Source organism: Girardinichthys multiradiatus, chromosome 7, assembly GCF_021462225.1.
Source record: "Girardinichthys multiradiatus isolate DD_20200921_A chromosome 7, DD_fGirMul_XY1, whole genome shotgun sequence".
NCBI classification, from domain to species: Eukaryota; Metazoa; Chordata; class Actinopteri; order Cyprinodontiformes; family Goodeidae; genus Girardinichthys; species Girardinichthys multiradiatus.
This window is the reverse complement of record NC_061800.1, coordinates 4,144,489-4,171,721: the sequence shown is the minus strand read 5'-3', so window position 1 is coordinate 4,171,721 and position 27,233 is coordinate 4,144,489. Positions and strand designations below refer to the sequence as shown.

General features: G+C 47.1%; 1 protein-coding gene across 6 annotated transcripts in view; it reads left to right on the top strand.

The window, feature by feature from the left end:
- pikfyve (phosphoinositide kinase, FYVE finger containing) overlaps positions 1–27,233 on the top strand; it is a 53,581-nt gene that overhangs the window by 15,392 nt on the left and 10,956 nt on the right. For 5 of the 6 annotated variants that reach the window (XM_047370627.1, XM_047370626.1, XM_047370623.1 and 2 more), the window contains 23 exons: positions 829–940; positions 1,144–1,291; positions 1,377–1,541; positions 12,488–12,550; positions 12,649–12,778; positions 13,065–13,245; positions 14,037–14,111; positions 14,273–14,380; positions 14,452–14,592; positions 15,726–15,852; positions 15,924–16,747; positions 16,834–17,238; positions 19,731–19,831; positions 19,907–19,978; positions 20,049–20,220; positions 20,809–20,987; positions 21,153–21,266; positions 22,168–22,276; positions 22,351–22,505; positions 23,387–23,483; positions 23,969–24,026; positions 24,132–24,260; positions 24,346–24,466. In XM_047370627.1, coding sequence (XP_047226583.1) covers positions 829–940; positions 1,144–1,291; positions 1,377–1,541; positions 12,488–12,550; positions 12,649–12,778; positions 13,065–13,245; positions 14,037–14,111; positions 14,273–14,380; positions 14,452–14,592; positions 15,726–15,852; positions 15,924–16,747; positions 16,834–17,238; positions 19,731–19,831; positions 19,907–19,978; positions 20,049–20,220; positions 20,809–20,987; positions 21,153–21,266; positions 22,168–22,276; positions 22,351–22,505; positions 23,387–23,483; positions 23,969–24,026; positions 24,132–24,260; positions 24,346–24,466 — 3,786 coding nt within the window. The remainder of the gene's footprint in view (positions 1–828; positions 941–1,143; positions 1,292–1,376; positions 1,542–12,487; positions 12,551–12,648; positions 12,779–13,064; positions 13,246–14,036; positions 14,112–14,272; positions 14,381–14,451; positions 14,593–15,725; positions 15,853–15,923; positions 16,748–16,833; positions 17,239–19,730; positions 19,832–19,906; positions 19,979–20,048; positions 20,221–20,808; positions 20,988–21,152; positions 21,267–22,167; positions 22,277–22,350; positions 22,506–23,386; positions 23,484–23,968; positions 24,027–24,131; positions 24,261–24,345; positions 24,467–27,233) is intronic. The other variant, XM_047370624.1, reaches the window with a different exon arrangement.

The following is a 27,233-nucleotide window of genomic DNA, read 5'->3' as shown; positions in this document are numbered from 1 at the left end:
AGGTCCCCCAAGGTCTGGAATCGGCCCTTCTCCACAATCTTCCTCAGGGTCCGGTCACCTCTTCTCGTTGTGCAGCGTTTTCTGCCACACTTTTTCCTTCCCACAGACTTCCCACTGAGGTGCCTTGATACAGCACTCTGGGAACAGCCTATTCGTTCAGAAATTTCTTTCTGTGTCTTACCCTCTTGCTTGAGGGTGTCAATAGTGGCCTTCTGGACAGCAGTCAGGTCGGCAGTCTTACCCATGATTGGGGTTTTGAGTGATGAACCAGGCTGGGAGTTTTAAAGGCCCCAGGAATCTTTTGCAGGTGCTTAGAGTTAACTCGTTGATTCAGATGATTAGTTTCATAGCTCGTTTAGAGACCCTTTTAATAATATGCTAATTTTGTGAGATAGGAATTTTGGGTTTTCATGAGCTGTATGCCAAAGTCATCCGTATTAAGACAATAAAAGACCTGAAATATTTCAGTTAGTGTGCAATAAATCTAAAATATATGAATGTTAAATTTTCATCATGACATTATGGAAAATAATGAACTTTATCACAATATGCTAATATTTTGAGAAGGACCTGTATATTCTGTGTTAATTGAATTTAAAATTCATGTTTTAGCAGTTTTTTTCTAAAGGTTTGAAGTTATTTTTTAACTTCTTTCTGCCTTGTTATGATAAATACATCTAAGCTTTAACCTGATCTGAGCTATTGCTGTACTGTTTTTACCTGTCAGTGTCTGCCTTTACTTTCTTTTTAAAGCTCTTTGTGTGTGTGTGTGTGTGTGTGTGTGTGTGTCTGTGTGCATGTGTGTGTGTGTGTGTGTGCGCGCCACAGGGCCCAGGCTATTGCAATAGGCCAGGCATTAGTAGACGGTCGCTGGCTCGACTGCGTCACCCACCATGACCAGCTGTTCAGGGATGAGTATGCTCTGTATCGCCCCCTGCAGGTAGGAACCCATCTACTCAACACACAGGAGCAGAAATAACTGACATGTTTGTCAGGATGCTAATCTAATTCTTTGCCATATTGATTCATATTATTGACTGATTCCACTGGTGGGTGGGGTGGAGGTGTTACCAACCACTGTACTGGTTTTGTGCTTAAATGAAAGATGTGCAGACTGTGACAACCTCTCCATCTGTATTGTAGAGCACAGAATTCTCTGAAACACCTTCTCCAGACAGCGACAGCATCAATTCCATTGAGGGACAGTCAGAGCCATCCTGGTTCAAAGACATCAAGTTTGACGACAGTGACCCAGAGCAACTTGCTTACGAGTCCGACTACACCGTGCCAAGTAGGTATCTCATACCTGACAGCATGGCAAAGCTTTGCTTGTGGCAGCTTTGGTTTCGGTGTGTTTAAAATCTGCCTGTGTCCAGACTCTGCCAGCCCCAGCAAGAGGACGTCGGTCAGCAGCTTCCACTCAGCGGTGGACAGCGACTCTGCCGCCTCCATCAACCTCAACATGGAGCAGAACAATGTGAACTTTCACATTAAGAAGCGGTCCAAGTACCCACACGTGCCACCTCCTGCAGACCAGAAAGGTATGTAGAACCAAAGATCTTACTTATGGATTCTGTAGGGCTTTTGCAGTTTTTGCACCAACTTGAGTCTACTCTGGTCTAATCTAAACTTTTGTAAAAATGTATTGTTTACATATTTGTTAAAATTCTCACTATGATTTGACAGTAGAATATGGGACCAGTAATCGATGAAAAAATCAAGCTCCTCTGGCTCCTCCCAGTGGTCCTACTGCCATTTGCAGAAATATACTGCTTCTGGTCAGAAACAACAAATCAGACCTAGGAGCAATGTATGAGCAGTGTTAATCACGCTTGTGTACGCACTGCTCACACCCCTCCTTCGCACAGCGCATACAATCATTCAAGCTCAGGATTGCCGGTGTGCTGCACTTGTGCTAATGGCGGAGAAACAACCTAACATTACAGGAAATCTGACTATTTCTTGAGTGTCACCTGCTCAGAAAACAAAAAAGGGTAAACGGAAGAAGACCAATGACATAGAGTAGGCTGTGCGTTCACAGCGGGCTACCCTGGGGTGGAGGAGCTGTGGAGGGAGGGCTGTAGCACAGAGCAAGGTGGAGGGATCTGTAATTCAATTCAGTTTATTTATTTAGCGCCAATTCACAACACATGTCGTCTCAAGGCAGTTCACAAAGTCAAGTACATACATTCCAATTAATCCTAACCATTGAACAGTTCAGTCAGATTCAGTTATCTATTCAAATTAGATAAAATGTTTTTTTATCTATGGAAACCCAGCAGATTGCATCCAGTCAGTGACTTGCAGCATTCACTCCTCCTGGATGAGCATGTAGAGACAGTGGACAGTCACTGGCGCTGACTTTGCAGCAATCCTTCATACTGAGCATGCATGTAGCGACAGTGGAGAGGAAAAACTCCTTTCCTTAACAGGAAGAAACCTCCAGCAGAACCAGGCTCAATGTGAGCGGCCATCTGCCATCTGATCCAGGAGTACTTTCTATGGGAAGGAAAAGTAAATGTTAGCGGATGTAGCTCCTTTAGTCGTTTCACCTAGAAAGAAAGAACAGATCAACTTTGAACCAGTTTTCAAGGTTAGAGTCTGAAAGAAAGCACATATAATTAGTTACAGTAAAAGCTCAGTCAATTGCTATATCTAGGAGAGAGAAAGGGTTAAACACTGAAAGACAGGGCCAAGTGGATCATCTGTATAAGGTGAGCATTAGGTTGTTGCCAGCAGAAGCTTGAACGATGCCCCTCTCCAGAAAGGTGTCACAGGTAGACACAGAGTCAGGCCAGGAATAGCTTCTAGGAAGAGAAAAGAGAGAGAACATAAAGTTAGAAGCTGAAATAACAGCAAATAATGCAAAATTGGAGAGTAGTGTGTGAATGTAGCGAAATGGGTGAAAGTGGTCATTATGTCCTCCAGCAGCCTAAGCCTATAGCAGCATAATTACAGAGATAGTTTCAGTTTATGGTGATGGGTCAGACAAAGAGCGGTTCAAGAATCCCTCATGAGGACGAAAATATCGAGGCACGTGACGTCGCCCGGTACGGCGGAGCCGGGGTCCCACCCGGAAGCCAGGCCTGGGGTCGGGACTCGCTGGAGAGCGCCTGGTGGCCGGGTTGCCCCTCGCGGGACCTGGCCGGGCCAAGCCCAAACGAGAGACGCGAGGCCATCCTCCAGTGGGCCCACCACCTGCAGGTGGAACCGTGAGGGACCGGTGCAAAGAGGATTGGGTGGCGAACGAAGGTGGAGACCTCAGCGGCCCGATCCCCGGATGCTTAGGCTGGCTCTAGGGATGTGGAATGTCACCTCGCTGGGGGGGAAGGAGCCTGAGCTTGTGCGGGAGGTCGAGAGATATCGACTAGAAATAGTCGGGCTCGCCTCCACGCACAGCGTGGGCTCTGGAACCCATCTCCCTGAGAGGGGTTGGACTCTCTTCTACTCTGGAGTGGCCCACGGGGAGAGGCGGCGGGCTGGTGTGGGTTTGCTTGTTGCCCCCCAGCTCAGCCGTCTCGTGTTGGGGTATACCCCAGTGGATGAGAGGGTCGTATCCCTGCGCCTTCGGGTTGGGGATAGGTCTCTGACTGTCGTCTCGGCCTACTGGCCGAGCGGTAGTGCGGAGTACCTGGCCTTCTTTGTGTCCCTGTCGGGGCTTGCTGGATAGTGCCCCTCCCGGAGACTCAATTATTCTGCTGGGGGACTTCAACGCCCACGTGGGAAACGACAGTGACACCTGGATAGGCGTGATCGGGAGGAATGGCCTCCCGATCTGAATCCGAGCGGTGTTTTGTTATTGGACTTCTGTGCTAGTCACGGATTGTCCATAATGAACACCATGTTCAAACATAAGGGTGTCCATCAGTGCACTTGGCACCAGGACACCCTAGGCAGGAGGTCGATGATCGACTTTGTTGTCATATCATCAGACCTTCGGCCGCATATTTTGGACACTCGGGTGAAGAGAGGGGCTGAGCTGTCCACCGATCACCACCTGGTGGTGAGTTGGATCCGCTGGAGGAGGAGAAAGCCGGACAGACTTGGCAGGCCCAAGCGCATAGTGAGGGTCTGCTGGGAACGCCTGGCGGAGCCCTTGGTCAGGGATGTATTCAACTCCCACCTCCGGGAGAGCTTTGATCAGATTCCGGGGGATGTTGGAGACATAGAGACCGAGTGGACCATGTCCTCTGCATCTATTGTCGATGCTGCTGCCCATAGCTGCGGCCGTAAGGTCTGCGGTGCCTGTCGCGGCGGCAATCCCCGAACCCGGTGGTAGACACCGGCAGTAAGGGATGCTGTCAAGCTGAAGATGGAGTCCTATCGGCTGTAGTTGGTTTGTGGGACTCCTGAAGCGGCTGACGGGTACCGTGAGACCAAGCGTGCTGCGGCCCGGGCTGTGGCAGAGGCAAAAACTCGGGCCTGGGAGGAGTTCGGTGAGGCCATGGCAAAGGACTACCGGTTGGCCTCGAAGCGATTCTGGCAAACTGTCTGGCGCCTCAGGAGGAGGAAGCAGTGCTTCGCCAACACTGTTTACAGTGGGGATGGGGAGCTGCTGACCTCGACTGGGGACATTATCGGGCGGTGGAAGGAGTACTTGGAGGATCTCTTCAATCCTGCCGTCACGCATTCCGTGGTGGAAACAGAGGCTGGGGACTCGGGGTTGGACTCTTTCATCACCCAGGCTGAAGTCACTGAGGTGGTTAAAAAGCTCCGCAGTGGCAAAGCTTCAGGGGTGGATGAGAATCCGCCCTGAGTACCTCAAATCTCTGGATGTTGTTGGGCTGTCATGGTTGACACGCCTCTTCAACATTGCGTGGCGGTCGGGGACAGTGCCTCTGGACTGGCAGACTGGGTGGTGGTCCTCGTTCATAAGAAGGGGGACCGGAGGGTGTGTTCCAACTACAGGGGGATCACACTCCTCAGCCTCCCTGGTAAGGCCTACGCAAGGGTATTGGAGAGGAGAGTCCGGTTGATAGTCGAACCTCGGCTTCAGGAGGAGCAGTGTGGTTCTCTTTCATAGCATTCGTTTCGTGTCTCACATTGGGGTACGCCCTCGGTGTGACACATCAGAAGCTCCTTGGCTGGAAATAAGCCTGTCAGTGTCAGAGAGGGCAGGGTCCCTCCCCCTATTTATAGGGCTGTTGCTGCACTGATAGTTTATTCAAAAACCTCTTCTCGCAACGAGCAGAAGTTCTAACTAGCTCTCCATTAGATACGGCCTCTCTTCGGAGCCTAGCTAAAGTGTCCACAGACACGCGCGCAAGCTCGGTCACCGGGCGCTTTGCTCTGGGTTTGTCCAGTATCACGGAGAGTAGCTATTCCCTCGGTAGAAATACCACGGGAAGAGTAGAAATACTCAAAATAAAAAAAAAAGTGGGTCAACTTACTTGCTACGGTTGTCCGTTACAGAGTAGCAATACTTCCTTTGTAAGCTACCCATAGGGAAGCCGCAACGCTCCCCCCAACCTAGCCACACCTGGTTAGCTTAGCTGTCACCAGCTAGTTTTCTTTTCCTTTTCGTAGCCTCACAGCCAGATCTCCTTCAAACATGGAGACTGCCAAGTCTTCCACAAAAACTGAGGAGAGCATACAGGCACGAACCTGCCCGTGTGACAATACAATTTCAAACTGTGTCTCGGTCTGAAACACGCTCAAGCAGCCTTTGAGCCCGGGGAAGAGTGCTCTCACTGTAGCCGGTTCTCCCTCAAGATGCTCCGTCGCCGTCTGGCCCGTCAGTCGACATTGTCCAGCAACGACCCAGTGTTGGCTTCGACAGCATCCGTACAAGAACCAGCCGATCAAGCGGTTTCTCTGACCACCGATGCAGTAGCCTGACCAAGTTGGGGAGAAATCCTCGACGCCATGGACCCTCTGCCACCTGAAATGTCCAAGCACGGCCCCGCATCCGGCCCGCTGGATTTCCTGATGGCGGGAGACGATGAACTCTCTGACCTGTATTCGGAAATGCCCTTCTCGGATAACGATGAGGATTATGACCCATCTCCGCCTCCGTCAGGACGGGTTGCAAAACCCATTTCCTCAGGCGCGGGCCAACCCGGTCATGATATGCATGAGCTGGATTTTGACCTGCAGGACGTGCGCAAACGCGCTGCTGCCAAGTTAAACATCCAGTGGCCCGAGGTTCAGGCGGAGGTAGTCCGCTCCCGATTCGACGGAAAGAAGCTACCAAAAGCACGGAAAACAGGCAGACAACTCTTGCCGTTTTTTCCGGAGCTAATGGAAGAACTGGCCGTCTCCTGGCGCAACAAGCCCTTTAAGGAGAAGCACCCGGTGGCTGGCAGTTCAGTGCTGGATTGTGACGGGATGGAAAAAAGCGGTCTCCGCCAGATGCCACCAGTCGAGCCGGCGGTGGCAGCGCACCTACACCCAAAGACCTCCATGTCAGCGGGTGGTCCCGCCCTCCCTTCAAGAGCGGACCGTTTTCAGTCCAGCCTGACGGATATGTCCTACAGGGCTGTGGCGCTCTCAGTCCGTGCTCTGAACGCCTCGTCGCTGCTGATGGCTTATCAGGCGGAACTTGAGGAGCAGATAACCGCCTCACCTGACACTGCGTTATGGGAGGAAGTGTGCATCATAACAGATCACTGCCTTCACCTCCATAAAGTGGCAATCCAGGCTCTGGGCAGAACCATGGGGCTCATGGTTCTGCAGGAGAGAGCCAGGTGGCTGGACCTCACCATGCTTTCCACTAAAGAGAAGGAGGACCTCCTGGACACCCCCATCACACCTCAGGGGCTGTTCGGAGCAGCGGTCACCTCGACGCAAAAAAGGTGGGAGGAGAAGAAGAGTGATGATGAAGCCTTGAAGCTGTGTCTCCCCAGACGCACATTTGCTACTGGGACCACGGCCCCGCCACCCCAGCGCCAGACTTTTACCCAGGCGGCAGCTCGCTTCCCCCCCACCTTCAGGATCCCGAGACAACCGAAAGCGCAATCAGCTGCTCAGGCTCCACAGAAACCCTCTGCCTCCAAGGCACAGTAGCAGAGGAAGCTCGAAAGCTCTTGCCCCGACCAGCCACCTCCCACCTCCACTCAGGTGATAAGAAGGAGGAAGCGGTTGGCCTGACCTCCTCCCTGGATGGAGGGAGCGAATAGGGATCACTTCCCTCCACGGCCGTTCGGAGTTCAGCCGATTTCAGTGCGTGACCGAGAGGACGTTCGAGCCTGCTCAGCACGCCACGAAGAAACTGAGAGACTGTGTTCATTATGGGGAATTCCACAGCGACCCCCGTTCACGTCCCACAAGCACATTTATCTGTTCAACAAAAATAAATGCTCACAAACTGCCGCATCCAGGCCACGAGCCGTTCACGTCCCACAAGCACATTTATCTGTTCAACAAAAATAAATGCTCACAAACTGCCGCATCCAGGCCACGAGCCGAGGGCGCAGTTAAAAACATTGAAAAATATAAACGCCTTTTTCGGAAGGAGTGAGACCTCTCCCGAGTGTGAGCAGCTCTGTTGCGCAGCCAATACCGCGCACATGCGCACTACAAGACGGAGCTTTTTGCGACCTAGCGCCAGAAGGCGGCGCTCTCAACCCGTTTTCCAAAGACTGGCCTGTCAGCCGCCTGACTGAAAATCAATCTTTGGGAAAAATGCACAGACTCAGAGTGGGTTTTAAGAACAATAAGGAAGGGGATACAGGCTGCAGTTTGCTGTATCCCCTCCATGCTTCAGGGGAGTGATTCAGTCACAAGCAGAAGGGGAAGCCGCTCTTTTCCTACAGGAGGCAATTTCCTCGTTGCTAGAGAAGAGATAAGACTGATTCCCACGAACAATGCAGCGTCGGTTTTTATTCGCACTATTTCCTCGTTCCGAAGAAAGGCGGGCGGGGGATGCGTGCAATTTTAGACCTCCGGGCGCTGAACAAGCATCTGAGAAAATACAAATTCAGGATGCTGACCCACACCTCCCTGCTGCGCTTCCTACGTCCCGGCGATTGGTTTACTTCAATCGACCTCAAGGATGCTTTTTTCCACATCCCCATATACCCACCACACAAAAATTCTCAGATTTGCATTTCAGGGAAACTGTTACGAATACCTCGTACTCCCTTTTGGACTGTCTCTGAGCCCCAGAGTGTTTGTGAAGTGCACGGAGGCTGCTGTGGGTCCGCTCAGGAGGCGGGGCATCCGCGTGGTGATGTACATAGACGACTGGCTGATCGCCTCGTCCTCCCACCAAGAAGCTGCAGACCACACAGCTGTATTAGCACAGCACATGATGGATCTGGGTTTCCAAATAAATGTGGAGAAGAGTGTCCTGCTTCCTTCTCAACACATATCCTTCATAGGTTTCTCTCTAAACTCAGTCCAGGCCAGAGTGAGACTAACAGAGGACAGAGTGAAAACCATGCTCAACTGCTTGTCCATGTTTCACAGAGGAAATCTGGTATCGTTCACACTCTGCAGAAGGCTTTTGGGGCTGATGGCTTCAGGATTAGTAGTAGTCCCGCTGGGACGGCTCCACATGAGAGGGATCCAACGATGGGTGGCCTCTCATCAGAGGCTGAACCCACACTTCCGTCAGAGAGTGAGGGTCACCACAGCCTGCACAAGAGCACTACGTCCTTGGCGGGATGCCGATATGCTGACCGAGGGTGTTCCGATCGGAGTCGTGCAAAACAGAAAGATGGTCACGACGGATGCCTCCCTGTCGGGCTGGGGAGGTATATGCGAACGACAAATGGCGAATGGGTCTTGGGGCCCAAACATGCTGTCGGCTCACATAAATTACCTGGAGCTGATGGCTGTTCACTTGACGTTAAAACATTTTCTCCCTATCCTGAGGGGACACCACGTGCTGATCAGAACAGACAACACCACTGTGGTGGCTTATATCAACAGGCAGGGAGGTCTGAGGTCACTGAGGCTCCACAGGCTGACTCACAAACTCATAATTTGGAGCAGCAGACATTTTCTGTCACTGAGAGCCACTCACATCCCAGGAGCACTGAACTGTGGAGCAGACCTTCTCTCCAGGGGGAATCCTCTGTATGCAGAGTGGAAGCTCCATCCGGAGGTGGCCAGGCTGGTCTGGCAGAAGTTCGGTCAGCCATCAGTGGACCTGTTTGCTTCACAGGAGAACAATCAGTGCCCCCTGTTCTTCCCCCTGCACGATCAGAACGCACCTCTGGGGGTGGACGCACTAGCCCACACCTGGCCTCGTGTTCTGCTCTATGCGTTTCCCCCAATAGCTCTCATTGCACCAACGCTAGCCAGGGTACGAGCAGAAGGCCTGACAATGATCGTTATTGCACCCCATTGGCCAGCAAAACACTGGTTAGGGGAAATAACAGTTCCTTTGCCAGGAGCTGTGGCCTCTTCCTGCACTCAGGCACAAGGACAAATATTCCATCCCCACCCAGAACATCTGGCTCTGTGGGCTTGGCCCGTGAGTGGTTCAATCTGCAATCTGTAGGTCTCCCTCAGAATGTCATTGAAACAATACAGAATGCCAGAGCGCCTGCTACAAGATCTTTGTATGAGCGCAAATGGTCTGTTTTTGAAAAATGGTGCTCTGAAATTCAAGAAATCCCCTTTCAGTGTTCTGTGGCGGTGATTTTAGCCTTCTTACAGAACCGGATTGAAAAGGGAAAAGCTTTTTCCACTATTAAGGTTTACTTAGCTGCAATTTCAGCCTGCCATGTAGGTTTTGAAGGAAAAACTGCAGGACAGAACCGGCCCACTAATGGGTGCTGACCCATTAGTGGGCCGGTTCATACAAGCAGGAAGCTCCCCGTTTCAAGACCCACTGCTCCATCATGGGATCTGCCACTAGTGCTGGATGCTCTTACTAGCCCACCCTTTGAGCCATTGGATCAGGTGGAATTAAAGATAGTAACTCTAAAAACAGCACTCCTTTTGGCACTGGCCTCTGCTAAGCGTGTGGGAGAAATCCACGCTTTATCAGTGCATACTTCTTGCACAAAATTTTCTCCGGACAAAACTAGGGTGGTTTTGCTCGCCAACCCTGCTTTTGAGCCTAAAGTGTTGGGGTCATACTCTCCAATTGAGTTGGTGGTTTTTAATCCCCCTCCTTTCTCCTCACAGGAAGAGGAGAAGCTGCACAACCTCTGTCCGATACGTGCTTTACAGATCTACCTAGGGAGAACAAAACAGGTCAGGAAAAGTGACCAGCTGTTTGTCTCCTGGGCTAAGAATCATTATGGGAAACCGGTGTCAAAACAGCAGCTCGCCCATTGGATCACTGCTGCAATCTCCTTAGCCTATAGTTCAAAAGGGCTTCAGCCTCCAGAGGGCCTGCGTGCCCACTCTACTAGGGGTTAAGCTCTTCATGGGCCCTGCTCAGAGGAGTATCTCTGCAAGAGAGTTGTGCTGCTGCCAGCTGGGCGTCTCCTCACATGTTTGCTCGGTTTTACAAACTAGACGTCACAGCATCATCGCTGGCTCATTCAGTACTCGGTGTGGCACCGAGCGCTATAGAGAACTGTGATTGATTGTTTTACAATCTGCTGACATGCAGTGTGTAATCTGCTGAGCAATACGGGAGTCAGTATATTTTCATTCCCAATGTGAGACACAAAACGAATGCTATGAAAAAGAACTTTAGGTTACTTTCGTAACCCCGGTTCTCTGAGTAGCATGAGTGAGTGTCTCAACAAGTCACCCTCCTTGCTTTGACGTTGCGAGGAAGAGGTGAATGTTTTGAATAAACTATCAGTGCAGCGACAGCCCTATAAATAGGGGGAGGGACCCTGCCCTCTCTGACACTGACAGGCTTATTTCTAGCCAATCGTGGCTGGCGTAATGCAATACGAGCTTCTGATGAGGTCACGCTGAGGGCGTTCCCCAATGTGAGACACTCACCCATGCTACTCAGAGAACCGGGGTTACGAAAGTAACCTAAAGTTTTCGTCTCGGCCGTGGAACACAGGACCAGCTCAATACCCTCTACCGGGTTACTCGAGGGTTCATGGGAGTTTGCCCAACCGGTTCACATGTGTTTTGTGGACCTGGAGAAGGCATTCGACTGTGTCCCTCGTGATGCCCTGTGGGGGGTGCTCCAGGAGTATGGAATCGGAGGCCCTTTATTAGGGGCCATCCGGTCCTTGTACGAGCGGAGCAGGAGTTTGGTCCGCATTGCCGGAACTAAGTCGGACCTGTTCCCGGTGCATGTTGGACTCCGGCAGGGCTGCCCTTTGTCACCGGTCCTGTTCATAACTTTTATGGACAGGATTTCTAGACGCAGCCAAGGGCCGGAGGGAGTCTGGTTTGGGGACCAGTGAATTTCGACTCTTCTTTTTGCAGATGACGTGGTCCTGCTGGCCCCCTCTAGCCAAGACCTACAGCATGCGCTGTGGCGGTTCGCAACCGAGTGTGAAGCGGCTGGGATGAAGATCAGCTCCTCCAGGTCCGAGGCCATGGTACTCGACCGGAAAAGGGTGGCTTGTCCTCTTCAGGTTGGAGGGGAGTTCCTGCCATCTATACCGGATGCCTCCCGGACGCCTTCCTCGGGAGGTGTTCCAGGCACGCTGGAGGGACTATGTCTCTCGGCTGGCCTGGGAATGCCTCGGGCTCCACCCGGATGAGCTGGAGGAGGTGTCTGGGGAGAGGGACGTCTGGGCGTCTCTGCTGAGTCTGCTGCCCCCGCGACCCGCACCCGGATAAGCGGAAGACGACGAATACGAGTAGTTTCAGTTTATTTATTTATATAGCGCCTATTTACAACAATGTCGTCTCTAGGCACCCCACAAAGGGTCCGGAACGGCGCAGGGCCGCCGGGGAGGCCGGACCAAACCACAGACTGCCAGACCCCGGCCACACCAGAACGGGCCACATGTAGGGGCAATAAGTAAAATAATAAACTGATAAAGTTCGTCCATTTAGAGCCCAATGATGGCCATTGTTATACTAAAAACCATAAGGATTGGGGATACCTCTCTATGTCTGACTGATGATAACCATTGGAAAAGAGAAGGGGTCATACAGGTAGCAGAAATGGAGGGTGTGTTTGCACCTCAACCATAACTGAGCCGGTTTAGGCTAAACCTGACTCCCCCTTACTCCATCCAACAGGGAGGGGGGAAGGCGAAGGTAAAAAATAAGGAAGATAGCCTAACCTACTCTAACTATAAGCTATTCTAATCACTATGCCATGCTTAACAGTTAGGATGAGGTCTTGGTGTTGGTTTGCTGTCCACATGTCTGGCCTCTTGCTAACTTTTGCAGCAAAACATTTTCTTTTTAAAAGTTATTTCCAGAAATATGTTAAAAAAGGATTTTGGAATCCATCAAAAAAATAAAAATTTCAGTGCAGTTATTTGGTCTTCTATTCACAGACCAGGTAAACGGTTCTGTTAGTTAACTGTAAGTTAGCTGTCTGGGTTCTGTAGCAGAAACAGGCCTTCCTTCAGTCACAGGCTTTAAACTCTTAGATATTTTTACATTTTCCTCATAATAATAACTTCCATTAAGTTTATTGCACAAACTCTTTCAGCTGAATTTCTTTTTTCGGAGGACGGAGGACAGAACATCATCATCAGTGATGCCTTTATCAAAGGTAGGAACGCAGCATTTCCTCATTAATTCAACCCTGCTGCTTTGCCTGAGTTGTTCCACAGAGCTCTTCCTCTTCCTGAGCTGCTGTTTCTGCTGCAGAATCTCTGTTCAACCGTCGTGTGGAAGAGAAGGCCAAAGAAATGCTGTTCACTCCACTGGGCTGGCACCACAGCTCCCTGGATCAGCTCAGAGAGGAGAATGGGGAGAAGATGGCCATGGAGAGGCTGCTGTGAGTGGTGAACTGTTTGTGTCTATGAGGAGTGATTTAAATCAGGGCTTTTTATGCATTTGGTCCCTAGCTGTTCACCTGGTTTGTAAAATCAGAAAGACGACATCTTTAAATAAACTCTTGTAGCAGTCTACAAACTAAGGACCTTTAGGCGAGAACATGTTGGTAAACTAGAGGTATTGATAGATGGATTTACTGCAGAGATCACCAATACACTGTGCTGCCATATTATCTGATAGCTTCTATCTTGTCTCTAAATTTGACTAATTTGAAATGATCTGTGCAGCTCAGCCAACCACAGCCACATGATGGCACTGCTGCAGCAGCTGCTCTACAGCGAGTCTTTGTCTCTATCCTGGAGGGACATCATTGTTCCCGTGGTCCGACAGGTGGTCCAGACGGTTCGGCCCGACGTCCGCCAGTGTGACGACGACATGGACATCCGCCAGCTGGTGCACATCAAGAAGGTCAGACTGTTTTACTGCTCACATTCTTTACTCTCACATTCCAGTCGAGGGAGGAGAGAAGTTTCTAAAGCTCCCAGTGGTCCGCTGTGTTTTTACTGGACGAACTCTCTCCAGAATACTCAGTTCCAGTTGCTGGAAGTAAAACGTACGGCCAAACCACATTCTAGAAGAGAGAACCTTTTATTCTCTCTTCTAGAATGTGGCTCCTGAAAACAGTGTTCTTATTTGAAAAGTAAACTGTGGACACATTTTAAATTTAGCATTTTTCTAAGATTTAAAAAATTACAGTTTAAAAAGTGATTGTAATTAAATAATTATATTTGATGTTTTTTATACACCTCTTCATTTGTGGTATTTTATCTATTTCCATAGCAAACATAATGTCTAACGTTTTAGCAATTATTTCTTTTTTCACTTATGTGTACCTTTCTTGTCCTTTTTTTTATTTATGCATTTGATTTTCTTTCATCAGTTTTAGAAATATGTCCACCATATTTTTTATTTTATTTTAAATGTTATTTATTTATGTATTTATTTGTTGCTGTTTATCAGATTTTTTTTAAGGTTAGTCCTGTGTGTTTATGGGGTAGAAATTGACAGTGTTTCCTGCACCATATTCATGCTCATGTCTGATATTAAACAGATGTTTTTTAGTGCATTTGAACATGTTTTTACGTGTTTTGTCTGTGTGGCAGGGCGGTTAGCCATTGGTGCTTTGTTAAACCTGGAAATCACTTTGTGTTGCATAATGTTGACTGATTTTATAAACCTTCTCTCCCTTTGCGGCTCAGATTCCTGGAGGCAGGAAGTTTGACTCCATGGTGGTAAATGGCTTCATGTGCACCAAGAACATCGCCCACAAGAAGGTAGAGGCTTTCTGCCTGGATTTTTAGGTTTAAATATTTGAACATCTGTCACCTCTTTGCTCCAGGAGTACTGTAGGGGAACATTCTGATGATCAAAGCATTCACAGACAGGCTTGTGTTGGAAGTTCTCTTATTAAAGTATAATTCTGACCTGGAATCAGATGAACTCCTACATCAAGAACCCCAAGATCCTGCTGTTGAAGTGTTCCATCGAGTACCTGTACAGAGAAGAAACCAAGTTCACCTGCATCGAACCCATCGTGCTGCAGGTGAGGAGGATGCAAAGACACAAGAGCAAACTAGTCACCTATCTATTCTAAGACTGGTGTTTCCTTTACAGGAGCGGGAGTTTCTGAAAAACTACGTTCAGCGTATTGTAGACGTCCGGCCCAACCTGGTGTTGGTGGAGAAGACGGTGTCGCGTATAGCTCAGGACATGCTGCTGGAGCACGGCATCACGCTGGTCATCAACGTCAAATCGGTCAGTCGAGCATATCGAAGGGATCAGGTGGTTTTCACATCCTCTGTGGAAGTATGGTGGATGAAGAAATCTAAAGCTCTCTCCTCATAACAGTTGTGACTGGACTAGTTCTGTCTTGTAGCATATATCCACCAGATAAGTCAGAGTTTAAAAACAACTGTTGAAAATAAGAATATACATTTTTCAAGGTATTTATTTGTAGTGCATTTAGTTTAGAAAAAATAAACCATGTCACAGCAGTAATAGCATAGGCAGTCCATCAGGATCTTTCACAAACAGTGGACTGTTCTGCTTCATGTTTACTTCAAACAGCTATGAAGAAAGCTACATGCTGTGTTCCATATAGATTTCAGTTGATTTTGTTGATTAACATAGTTGTGGCCAAAGGTTCTGGCAGTGATTTTTGACTGCCAGAACCTTTGGCAGCCATGCTGCTGAATGTGAACTTCTGAACCCGACCCTGACTGGACTAGTTCCGTTCTTAGTATCTGGTGTTTCTAAAGCTCTTTTTAAAAATGAACCTCCGGTTCCCTTCTCAGCGAGGTCCAAATCAGGGCAGTTACTGGGCAACAGGTCCAGAATTACACTATCTTTCAGCCACTTCAGAATCACTCTTATCATGATGTTCCATTTTATTGGATAGACCACCGATTTATGGAAAAAAGTTTCTTTCGGAGCATCATTTTATCTCTCCCTATTTAAAGTAGTGTTCTTGGGCAGAATTAGAGGAAACCCACCATATTTTTTACAAATGGATTGGATCAGAACGCTTCACTGTTGGTGTATCAGAGGACCTATGGTATCACTCACCTTTCTTCTCTGGAGAGGCTCTTCCATACATTCCAAGCAATCAGAGGGAGCATTTGTTAGAAGAAATAAAAATGGCGTAGTTGCAACTCTTGTTCTCTTAAGACCATTGTCCAAGAGTCTCCGTGTCTTGTGCATGCTGATAGAGTCAAATCCTTCTCATGCCAATGTTGAACAAGCTCTGCTGTGGTGGCAACATGATTCTGTAGTTATCTCATAAGGCTCAAGGCTTCCAAGTAGTCGGTGTTGAATGATCAAGTTAAGTCCAGTTGTTTTTTGCTGGGTTAATTTTTAAATTATACTAATTTGTTCTTTTTTCATGGTAGCAAGTCTTGGACAGAGTGAGTCGGATGACCCAAGGGGACCTGGTGATGTCCATGGACCAGCTCCTCACCAAACCTCGTCTGGGAACCTGCCACAAGTTCTACATGCAGCCCTTCACTCTGCCCAACAGTAAGAACCATCAGTTGATGCTGCTACTGTCACCTGTGGACAAGCAGTCATTTCTCTGTGTTTGTTTCCAGATGAGTTGAAGACTTTGATGTTCTTCGACGGCTGCCCTCCTCATCTGGGATGCTCCATCAAACTGCGTGGTGCATCAGAGTATGAGCTAGCCAGGGTGAAAGATATCATCATGCTGATGGTGTGCGTGGCCTACCACTCACAGCTGGAGATCTCCTTCCTCATGGACGAGTTTGCCATGCCACCCAGCTTACCCCAGAGCAGCTCCTTCCCATGCCTCCTGGAGGGTTCTGCTACAGACGAAGAGATGGATGGAGATAGTATGGAGAAAACCGCAGTGAGTGAGAACTCTACATTGGGAGAACAATCTGTAGAAGCACTGTTTTTAGAGTCTTCAACAAAAAACGAAGATCTAGACCTTCTCAAAGATATACAAAACCCACAATCGACTCTGTTCTCTGTGCAAGAGGAGGCTGAAAACACAGAGATGAGGACTTCGTCTCTGTACTCCAGCCCTGTTCGACCTCCTTTGTCCATCTGTCCTCAGTTCCTCATTGAGGAGGAACAGGAGGTGGGCTCACACACCCTTGTTGGCACCTCTGAGGGGGAGATGGCGGGAAAGGGGTCACTTGGTTTGGAGGTTGAAGAGCGCTCCTTGACTCCCACTCCTAAGATGTTCCGAGACCCTCTGCAGGACGACACAGGGATGTTCGTAGCCGAACATGTGGATTCATCTGATGACCGCCTGAAGTCCATCTCTGCTGTGTTTAAGCACGAGCTGAAGGACATCATCCTGTGCATTTCCCCCTTCATCACATTCAAAGAGCCGTTCCTTCTCACGCCTGGGGGCATGCACTGCCCCAGCAGGGATTACTTCCCTGAAGAGGTACTGCTGTTTATAGTCTTGAACTACGAAACTAATGCCTTTTTGGGTTTGTTCTCAACATTCGGATGCATTTGTCTCTCCTCTAGGTGTATTTGTCTCCTCTCCTCAACAAGGACCTAAAGGAGCTGGATGGACGCAGAAAACGCCAGCTGCTCAAAGACTCTGCTCCTTCCTCTTTGGTCAACGGACAGACCAACGGTAACGCACAGCCGAGACCCACTGATGTTCTGCCTTGTCATGGTCTCACCACGACCTGCATTGTGGACCACCTGAGCAGCAGCCAGGATCTTGCCAGGATGTTGGCAGACTACAGAGCAAAAGGAGGCCGAATCCGGCAGAAAGAAACAGGCGATCCATTTGGCTCTGCTGGCCCTGCAGCTGCTGGCAGCAGCCAGAACCGGGTAGCAGACATCCCAGTCAAGGTGCTCGGGAAGGCAGACAGTGAGGAGGAGAAATCGGGCAAACATGGTGACATGAACTGGACCCAAAAGGTACAGTTTTATGCATTAGTTCCCAGCATACTGAGAGCATGATTCCTTCCAGTTTCTTTGACCCGTTTAAAATCTGAATTCCTCCAGGATATCTGGATTGTCTTTCTGAAAGTTGTACAGCAGCCTGCATTTGGTGGGGCATTACGCAGTATGCTTGTTTGTACTGTACTGTATTTTAGAACCCTTCACTGCTGATATTTAAGACATTTTGAAACTAGAATGGACCCAGCTTTATTATTGTTTCATCAATAACCCAAAGCAGTTTATTCATTGAGTTGGAACTCATGCAGCCAAGTTGGTTCTCCAAAACCAGTGTATGTTCAGGACCTACTGAAGAAGCTCTGATTGTTCTTCGGGAGGCCTTTTTTATAGACCCATGCTCTTGGAACCAAATGGCTGCTAGTTGGTAAGTCTGTGTACTTCCCTAAAGGAAACTCTAGGATGAGCCAGGTCCATTCCTCTGACTGAGCTGCTCTGTTTATGTCTTGGCCACGCTGGCCGCAGCCTTCAGGGTTCCTATGTAGTGTGGTAAAGTCGGGAAAAGCATGAGATTTGCTTTAATAATTTTCGAGGCCTGTATAAGTATGGAAAAAAGAAAAACAAGTATAACTAAGTAAATTTTCTAATGGTTAAAAGTCTAATATGGTAAGTGGCCTGCACTTGCTTTATTAAGTCCCCAGAGACCCCAAAGCGCTTTACACCACAAGCAGTCATTCAACCATTCATACACACATTCACACACTGACAGTGGTGAGCTACATTGTAGCCACAGCTGCCCTGGGGCAGGCTGGCAGAAGTGAGACTGCGATACACAGGCGCCACCAAGTCCTCTGACCACCAGCAGGCAAGTCGGGTGAAGTGTCTTGCCCAAGGACACAATGACTGTGACAGACAAAGCGGGGGTCCGAACCGGCAACCCACTGGTTACAGGACAAACCCTGCCACCACCGTCACTCACGGTGGCTGCAGTGGTAGGGGTAAACTTATGAATAATCCCTCATAAGTTAATATTATATTACCGGTATATGCAAACAGGGAGTAGAAACTGTCCCTCCTGCAAATGTTCTGCTTCGTTGGCCTAGGTTCTGTGCTCTGCAGTGTTTCTTACATAGTGTATGATTTGCTGTTTGTGTGGGACCTTCTAAATAGGCTTAATTCAGATAAGCAGATGAAGTTTGTTTAATAGTTGGTATAAGGGTTCTGGCATTACTGAACAACAAACTGCACACACATGGAATAAATGCATAACAATTTCTCCTGAAAATATAAGAATTTATTAACAAAAATAATTGAACTCCAAGTTAAACATATTTCAGTTTTTCTTTTACTAGGCTAAAACAATTCAACTAAAACTACCAAGTGAAATGAAGGAATAAAGAAACTAATGCACTATATACAAATGAAGGAACAGAAAACTAATAAAAACCTTAACCAATAAAATCAATATTACCATTCAGTGTTCTCTATGTTTTAAAACCAAGGTTTATCTTGAGGCACAGGCCCACCATTTGGAAAACTGACACAGTTGGTAGCACTGTTACAGCAAGAAGGTCCTGGTGTGACTCCCGGCCAGGGGTCTTTCTGCATGGAGTTTGCATGTTCTCCCCGTGCATCACAGTCCAAAAATGTGACCGTTACGTCATATTTTCTCTCTAAATACCCTTAGGTGTGAATGAGTGTGTTCATGGTTGTTTGTCCTCTATGTCTGTGTGTCCCTGCGATGGACTGGCGACCTGTCCAGGGTGTAACCTGCTTCTCACCTGTAGACTGCTGGAGATAGGCACCAGCTTCCCTGAGACCCACTATGGACGAAGCGGTATAGAAGATGAATAAATACATTCTGAATAAACAACATTCTGGATAATTCACTAAATGTTTTAAGCTATTCTTATTCAGTATAATAATATTTAAGGAAATACTATGTGGATTGGAACTCTGTAACACATTTTCTCTGCCCAAACACCACCTCTTACCCTGACACAACTGCTTCTCTCAACGTGATTAGAGGCAAGGGTCACTGCTGGGAACTCTGTGGCACGCAGGTTGCTTCTCTGCAGAACCTTAGAAAGGAACGTTCAAGATACTCTTAATTACCCCTTGTACATGAACGCTGGATTATTTGGGCAGCAGATCATACATAACTTTGAAAGTGACTTTCTGTTGCCTCTCTGTCCGGCCCTCTGGGAGTCGTGTGGAAGAGAATGAGGTTCGGCCAGCAAAGTGTTTTGTTTTAGTGGCTGAATGACAACACGATGATTCCAGGTGCGACTCCTCCTTCCTGGACTGGAGGAAGGGTGGATTAATGCTTGCATTTAAAGATGCAGAGAGGTACCTATCAGCATCTTTGTGTACAGTTCGAGTCCATGTTCTACCCATGTTTTTATTCATGGCTTGGGGCACAACAGGATCCACCCAGTCATTAGTTTAGAAGAACTTAATGGTAGGATTTATAGCTGTACCTGATTCTTATGTTTGTTTGTTTTTCTTCTTAGCTTGACTGTTTGAACCCAATCAACCATCAGAGACTCTGTGTGCTCTTCAGCAGCTCCTCTCTTCAGTCCAACAATGCTCCCAACCCCTGCGTCAGCCCATGGTAAACTGCTCACATGCAGAACATCTGAATCCGAACTGATCATTGTTTGTACTCAGTGTGTGCATCTTTGAACAGGATTGTCACCATGGAGTTTTATGGCAAGAACGATCTCTCGCTAGGCGTGTTCCTTGAGCGGTACTGTTTCAGGTGAGATGCAGTTAAATCAACCACAGCCAGTTTCAGTGTCTGTTTGCTTCACAGTGCGTTTGCCCTCCAGGCCTTCGTACCAGTGCCCCAGCATGTTTTGTGAGACTCCCATGGTGCATCACATCCGCCGCTTCGTGCACGGTAGCGGCTGTGTGCAAATTGTGTTGAAGGAGCTGGATTCCCCCGTCCCAGGTTATCAGCACACCATTCTCAACTACTCATGGTGCCGCATCTGCAAACAGGTGAGCCAGAGTTAGTTTTTAGGTAATGGAGGCTCGGTTGATGTTTCTCCCTCTGTTCCCCTTAGCGCTATCTTCACTTTAATGTGTCACTTTGAAATTTGTGCCTGATTAAACACCAGCCTGAGGGGCGAGATAAGACGTGGTGACAGCAGCTTAACTAATTAACCAGCCGGTATCTTCTTGTTATACTTAGGTTACCCAATGAAGAGCAGAATAGCAAAAATGTGCAATATTCTGCACAGTAAACACTTGATAACATCTTTTTTGAACTAGCCCATGCCCATGTGTACATTATTTATTGTGATGCTAATAAGGGGGAAAATCTTTTTATACCAGTTTTCTCTGCCTGATTGAGAGAATAACAGGAAACTACTGAACAATGGTCACTTCTAACCAACGCTGTAAACTACAACTTGCTGACAGGGAGTCGGAAAATCTATTGTTTTAAAACAACCCAAACTGGGGCTTTTTCAATAAAAACCAAAATGAGTAGTGGTACCAGTTTGTTTCTAATTCAGTCCACTGTATGAGCAAGAGGTGGCTCACCCTGTGGTTAGGTGTCCATTCACTCCCTGCTGCCCTCTGCAGGTGACTCCAGTGGTGCCTCTATCCAACGACTCGTGGTCCATGTCTTTCGCCAAATATCTGGAGCTTCGCTTCTATGGCCACCTGTACACCAGACGGGCCAATGCAGAGCCCTGTGGACACTCCATCCACAAAGACTACCACCAGTACTTCTCCTACAACCAGATGGTGGCTTCCTTCAGGTTAGTCTTTTTCTCTGCTCTGTTGTATCTGAGCTCCAGCAGATACACATGGAGATCAGATTTCAAGAAGACAAGTGAAGCCTTTATTTATTATAATTCAGAGTAACTACACTATACTTCAGTAAATGGATAATTCTTAACTTGGCTTGTTCTTGTTTTCCTCAGCTACACCTCCGTAAGGCTGTTGGAGATCTGTCTTCCTCGTCCCAAGATCTTCATCAGGAATCTGGGCCCCTCCAAAGCCAATCTGCAGCAGGACCTGAAGGACTTCTCTCAGAAGTAAGTAGATACAGGTCCACTGACCCTGTTCAGCAGAGACATGGATTCAAGGTTGATAGAATCCTTCACCCTTTTCAGAAGTCATGGAAAAAGTCCCCATCAGCTTTTCTTTAGGCTTCCAGGGACAAATGGAAATGATGCTCTAACTAAATGATCTCAGATAAAGTTGAATCTCTTTTAGAGAAAGGTAGCATTCCCGCAGAATTCAGTAAATTCTGACCCATTATTGTTGATAATGTCAGGTACCAGACTGTTCACGTTAGGTTTATATTCTGTTCTTCTTTTCAGAAACTGTTCAGAGCTTTACCTTCAGGCCGCTGCTACAGAGCACTGTTCACTAAAACCAGCCGCCACAGAGACAGTTTCTTCCTCCAGGCTGTTTCTCTGTTGAACATTCAATAGAGTACAGAACAATAGCATACAGATGTTGCAAACGCACCTTTTTATTATATATGTGTATATTGTACATAGTACATTTGTATATTCTGCAATACAAAAACAAAACCAAAGAGCAAAGTGTACCGGAGTCAAATTCCTTGTTTGTATGTACGAACTTGGCAATAAAGCTGATTCTGATTCTGGTGTGAACATGATCTGTTTCTGCCTCCCTTATTAACACAGCAGTCCCAGTCCAGACTGTTCTGACTGGTTCTATTAAGATGAAATGAGTAACAAGAAGGGGTGTTTCTGCATTGTCTAAAACACCTGGAGACATATCTTTTTAGAAAACACCTCTTATTCTACCTACTTGAACACTTTAACCTGCCAGCCTGTCCTACTTGTTCCCTGTCCTGAGAATACACCACCTACAGGATCCTGACCAGAAACCAAACTGATTTACATAAAACAGGTCAGATGGTGTTCTGACCATGTTCTTTGCTTCACTTCTTTCTCTCAACAGGGTGGTTCAGGTGTACCTGGCCATCGATGACCGACTCACTTCCCTGAAGACCGACACATTCAGTAAGACCCGGGAGGAGAAGATGGAGGACCTCTTTGCTCAGAAAGATGTAGGTGTTTTATCTTCCTCCCTAAGTCTGTCTGAACTGCAGGTTGGGCTCATGTTTTGTATCTGTGAGAACAGATGGAGGAGGCAGAGCTGCGCAGCTGGATTGACAAGCTTCAGGTGCGTCTGCAGTCCTGTGGCCTGGACTCTCCTCAGCAGCTGCAGGCCATCCTGGAATCAATGGTGGTGAAGAAACAGGGTCTGTGTGAAATGCTGCAGTCCTGGAACAGCAGGTAGGAGCCCAATGAGTTTATTCAGCTTCCTGAATGTAATGCAACCAGCATACAGACAAGTGTATCAGACATTTCAACAAATGGAACTAAATAAAAGCTTTATATTCAACATCTTTACAGCTGCTAACTAAGATCATGCAAACAAGCAGGTAAATATTGAAATTCTAAATGTTTCTGTATCGGGAAAATCTGACAGTTTACCTATTAGAGTAAGCAGCAGCTGGGTTCTGCTATTCAAGAGAGCAGCTGAGCTGGTCATCAGGAAGGGTGACTGTGTGCACAGTACCAAGATGGAAAGACATCAGCAATGACTATAGAGAAGCAGTTGTTACCTATCAACCTGGTTGATTAGGCCATGGTTACAAGGCCATTTCCAAATGAGTCATCATTTGGAAAACAAATCACGAACAACAAATAAATCAAATCATTAACTGATCATCAGCAAGTGTGGGCTTCTCAATGAAAGCAGTCATTCTTTCAGTCTCCTGCTCTGGAGCATACAGGCGTGCATTAACAGCATGCCAAGCAGGGAAGATATCAGCAGTTACCTTAGAGAAGCTGGGAAGTGTGAGGTCCATTATTCTACAGTGGGAGATTATTCAAGTGTGAAACATTTCCCAGTCTTCCAGTGGCCATTCAAATAGTAAATGGTCTGTACTTGTATAGCGCTTTATCAAGTCCTCAGAGGCTGCCATACACAGGCGCCACCGCCACCGGACCCTCTGACCACCAGCAGGCAAGTTGGGTGAAGTGTTTTGCCCAAGGACACAACGACTGAGACAGACAGAGCGGGGGTTCGAACCGAGGAAAAGACTAAAAACAGTTTCTGTTCAGTAAAGCTCCTGCTGCAGGATGTTTTATGTTAAATGTCTCTCTTGCAGACTTCAGGACCTGTTCCAGCAGGAGAAAGGCAGGAAGCGTCTGTCTGTCCCCCCGAGTCCAGGCAGACTCAGACCTAACACCACTGATGACATTAAGGTGTGTACCACCACTGCAGCTTAAACACTCAGTTAACTGGGTTGTTTCCATGGTGAAGAAGTTGCTTTGAATCAGCTTTTCAGCGGAGATGTCTTTGGGTGGACATCCATGCTGAAAACACAATATCTTGAAGAGATGTTTGCTTTTAGCGTAGATGGTGCTGCTGATGCCTTCTCATTGACGGTCATTAAATAAGTGTGTTCAAACCTTTGAATACTATCCAGTTTACCATCATTTGAAGAAAAGTCTGGAATTATTGATAAATGAGCCATTATGTTATCTTTATCTGATCATACAAGTTTGTTTTTATCCCAGTGATGATGTGAAACTTCTAACTGTACAGAAAACATCTTAAATGAGCTGATCTGTTTTTTGCAGCAGGTTTCTGGAATCATCTGACTGAACCTCATGAATTACCCATTGTGAACATTCTGTACAGCTGCAGTGTTTTAGCTGCTAATCCTCTTTCTTCTAATCTTTTACAGAGTACACTGGATTCCTCCCCTCGGAACCCCTCTCCTGTGGTCCTGAATGGTGAGAAAGGTGGGATTTTCTCTGATGAGTTCATGTCTGAGCTCTTAGTTGTAATAAAATGGTTCCTGCTGTTGTTCTGATTTTCTGTGAAGCTGTTGTTTTCTCTTATCATAGAGGATCGCTACCTCTGCCCACTGCCTTCAACCACCTCTTCACTGCTGCCGTCACCTGGAGACTCTGGAGCTGATTCCACCACGACTGGACCTAGTGTCAGTGAACAGGACTCTGTCAGCATCCCAGAAGGTTTGCACACACAAACCCACTGACTGTACATCTAGTGTTTTATTGCTGCTTCTGCTCTTCATGTTTTGATTCTCTGGACTTCCAGATGTGTTTGATGGCCATCTGCTAGGGTCCACTGATAGCCAGGTGAAGGAGAAATCCACCATGAAAGCCATCCTCGCCAACTTTCTGCCTGGCAACAGTTACAACCCAATCCCTGTCCCGTTGTAAGTGTCACCATCAGACGTATGTCCCTTTTCCACTGGCTCGATTTGGCCCTACTCAACTCCACTCGGCTCGCTTTGCGAGCGTTTCCATTCTTTTTTTTTCATACCGGTACCTACTTTTGTGGTCCCTGCTCCTGAGGAGGTACGACGGGGGCTGAGTAGAGACTACGTGTGACGTGAACAGACTGCTTTTCACTGATTGGCCGTGGGAGGAGAAATTAGAAGGTTTTTGTTGAGATAGTGCAGGGAAACGTTCATAAAACTCAAGAGCACCTACAATAATATTAAGGACCACAGTGGCCGGAACAAGGTCCTACATGTAATTTTACCATTTACAGATCACAAACCATATCTGAAGGCTGACAGAAAAAGGACAAATCACCTTTCTGAATTACACGCAAGCTGTTGTTCTTAGTAACATCCTAACCCAGCTGATCACACATAAAATCAGCTGTTCAGTGGCACAAACATTTCCCCCAAAACACGCAAAACAATCCCACCATGAAACATCGTGTTTGGTTCGGATATTTACTGACGGTACTTAGGCGAACCAGCGTCTGCAGGAGGAGGGAGCAGGCAGAGAGCAGCTGCCTGTAATCAGACTGCCTGCATCAGACCAAACGGGAGGACGAGTCCTCTAAATCTGCAGAGCACGAATATCCAACCTAAAACTAACTTCGAAGGTCAAAAGTCTGCGGTTTTGCGCTTTGAAGTCCTTGTCCTTGTCATTGCCATGGATAAGAAATTTTTTTTTTCATAAAGCCCAACAATTGTTACTTCTTCAGGCAAAGTTTGGAGCTTCACCAGTCCAGACAGCAGAGTCTTTCCTCTCTGCTTCTCCTGTCACACCCCCTAACATCAGAACCCCTGAGCCTTATTTTAGAAGTTCTGGTTGGGCTGTGGTCCAGATAATTATCCTAGTGGATCATTTTAGACATAAAAAGCATAAATAAGACATTCTTGCATATATATTAATACAAATGTTATGAGTATTTTGTTTATTTGTTATTTTCTATTTATTTTTTATCATTTCACGCAGATTACTTTAATGTGACAATGTAACACAGTAACGTTAATAGCAGAACAGCGCTCTACACTCATGGCTGGAGGCAGGGCTTCAGCCACCATAGCTTCAGCCATTGGCGGGTCAGTGGAAACACAACAGTTACCGTACCTAATGCAATGAAACCAAATGGTGCAGAGCTGCGCCGGCTAAAGCGAGCCATTGGAAAAGGGGCATTAGTTCCTGAGCTGCATGAAGGGTCTGGACTGTCAACCGTAGATGTAAACAGACATATTCCAGAACAGTTTTCCATGACTGGATAAGTATTACCTACTCTAAATGTTTAATCCATCAATGCACCTTTCCTTCCGTTTATGCGTCGATCCATCCATAGGTCCTTTCATCCATTGAATTAAATAGTACATAGTACTTTTATTCCAATTAATCCTATCAAACAGTGCAGTCAGATTCAGTTTATCCTTCAAATTGGTTAAAAGGTTTTTCTATCTAAGGAAACCCAGCAGATTGCATCGAGTCAAAGACTTGTAGCATTCCCTCCTCCTGGATGAGCATGTAGAGATGGTGGACAGTCACTTGCATTGACTTTGCAGCAATCCCTCATACTGAGCATGCATGAAGCGACAGTGGAGAGGAAAAACTCCCTTTTAACAAGAAGAAACCTCCAGCAGAACCAGGCTCCGTGTAAGCGGCCATCTGCCACGACCGAGTGGGGGTTTGAGAGAACAGAGCAGAGACACAAAAAGAACACAGAAGCACTGATCCAGGAGTACTTTCTATGGGAAGGAAATAATGTAAAAATGCTAATGGATGTAGCTCCTTTAGAGGCTTCATCTAGGAGAGAAAGACAGTTAAGCAGATAAACTCTGAGACAGTTTTTAAGTCTAGAGTATGAAAGAGAGCACATACAGTTAGTCACAGTAGAAGCTCAGTCAGTCGCCATGTCTAGGAGGGACAGGGTTAAACACTGAAAGACAGGGCCAAGTGGATCATCTGTAGATGTTGAGCATTAAGTTGTTGCCAGCAGAAACTTGGACGATGCCCCTCTCCTGAAAGGTGTCACAGGTAGACACAGAGTCAGGCCAGGTGTAGCTTTTAGGAAGAGAAAAGAGAGAGAACATAAAGTTAAAAACTGAAATAACAGCAAATAATGCAAAATTGTAGAGTAGTATGAGAATGTAGCAGAGACAGTGGAAGTAGTCATTATGTCCTCCAGCAGCCTAAGCCTATAGCAGCATAACTACAGAGGTAGCTCAGGATCTACTATGCCATTCTAACTATAAGCTTTATCAAAAAGGAACGTTTTAAGCCTAGCCTTAAAAGTAGATAGGGTGTCTGACTCACGGACCAAAAGCCGGAGCTGGTTCCACAGAAGAGGAGCCTGATAACTAAAGGATGTGCCTCCCATTCTACTTCTAGAGACTCTAGGAACCACCAGTAAACCTGCAGTCTGAGAACGAAGTGCTCTGTTAGGAACGTATGGAACAATCAGATCTCTGATGTATGATGGAGCTAAATCATTAAGGGCTTTATATGTGAAGAGGAGAATTTTAAATTCTATTCTGGATTTAACAGGGAGCCAATGAAAGGAAGTTAAAATAGATGAAATATTAACTCTTTTTAATTTTCATCAGAACTCTTGCTAACTGCATTTTATGGACATCCTGATAGTAAAGAATTACAATAGTCCAGCCTTGAAGTAACAAATGCATGAACTAGTTTTTCAGCGTCACTCCTAGATAGGAT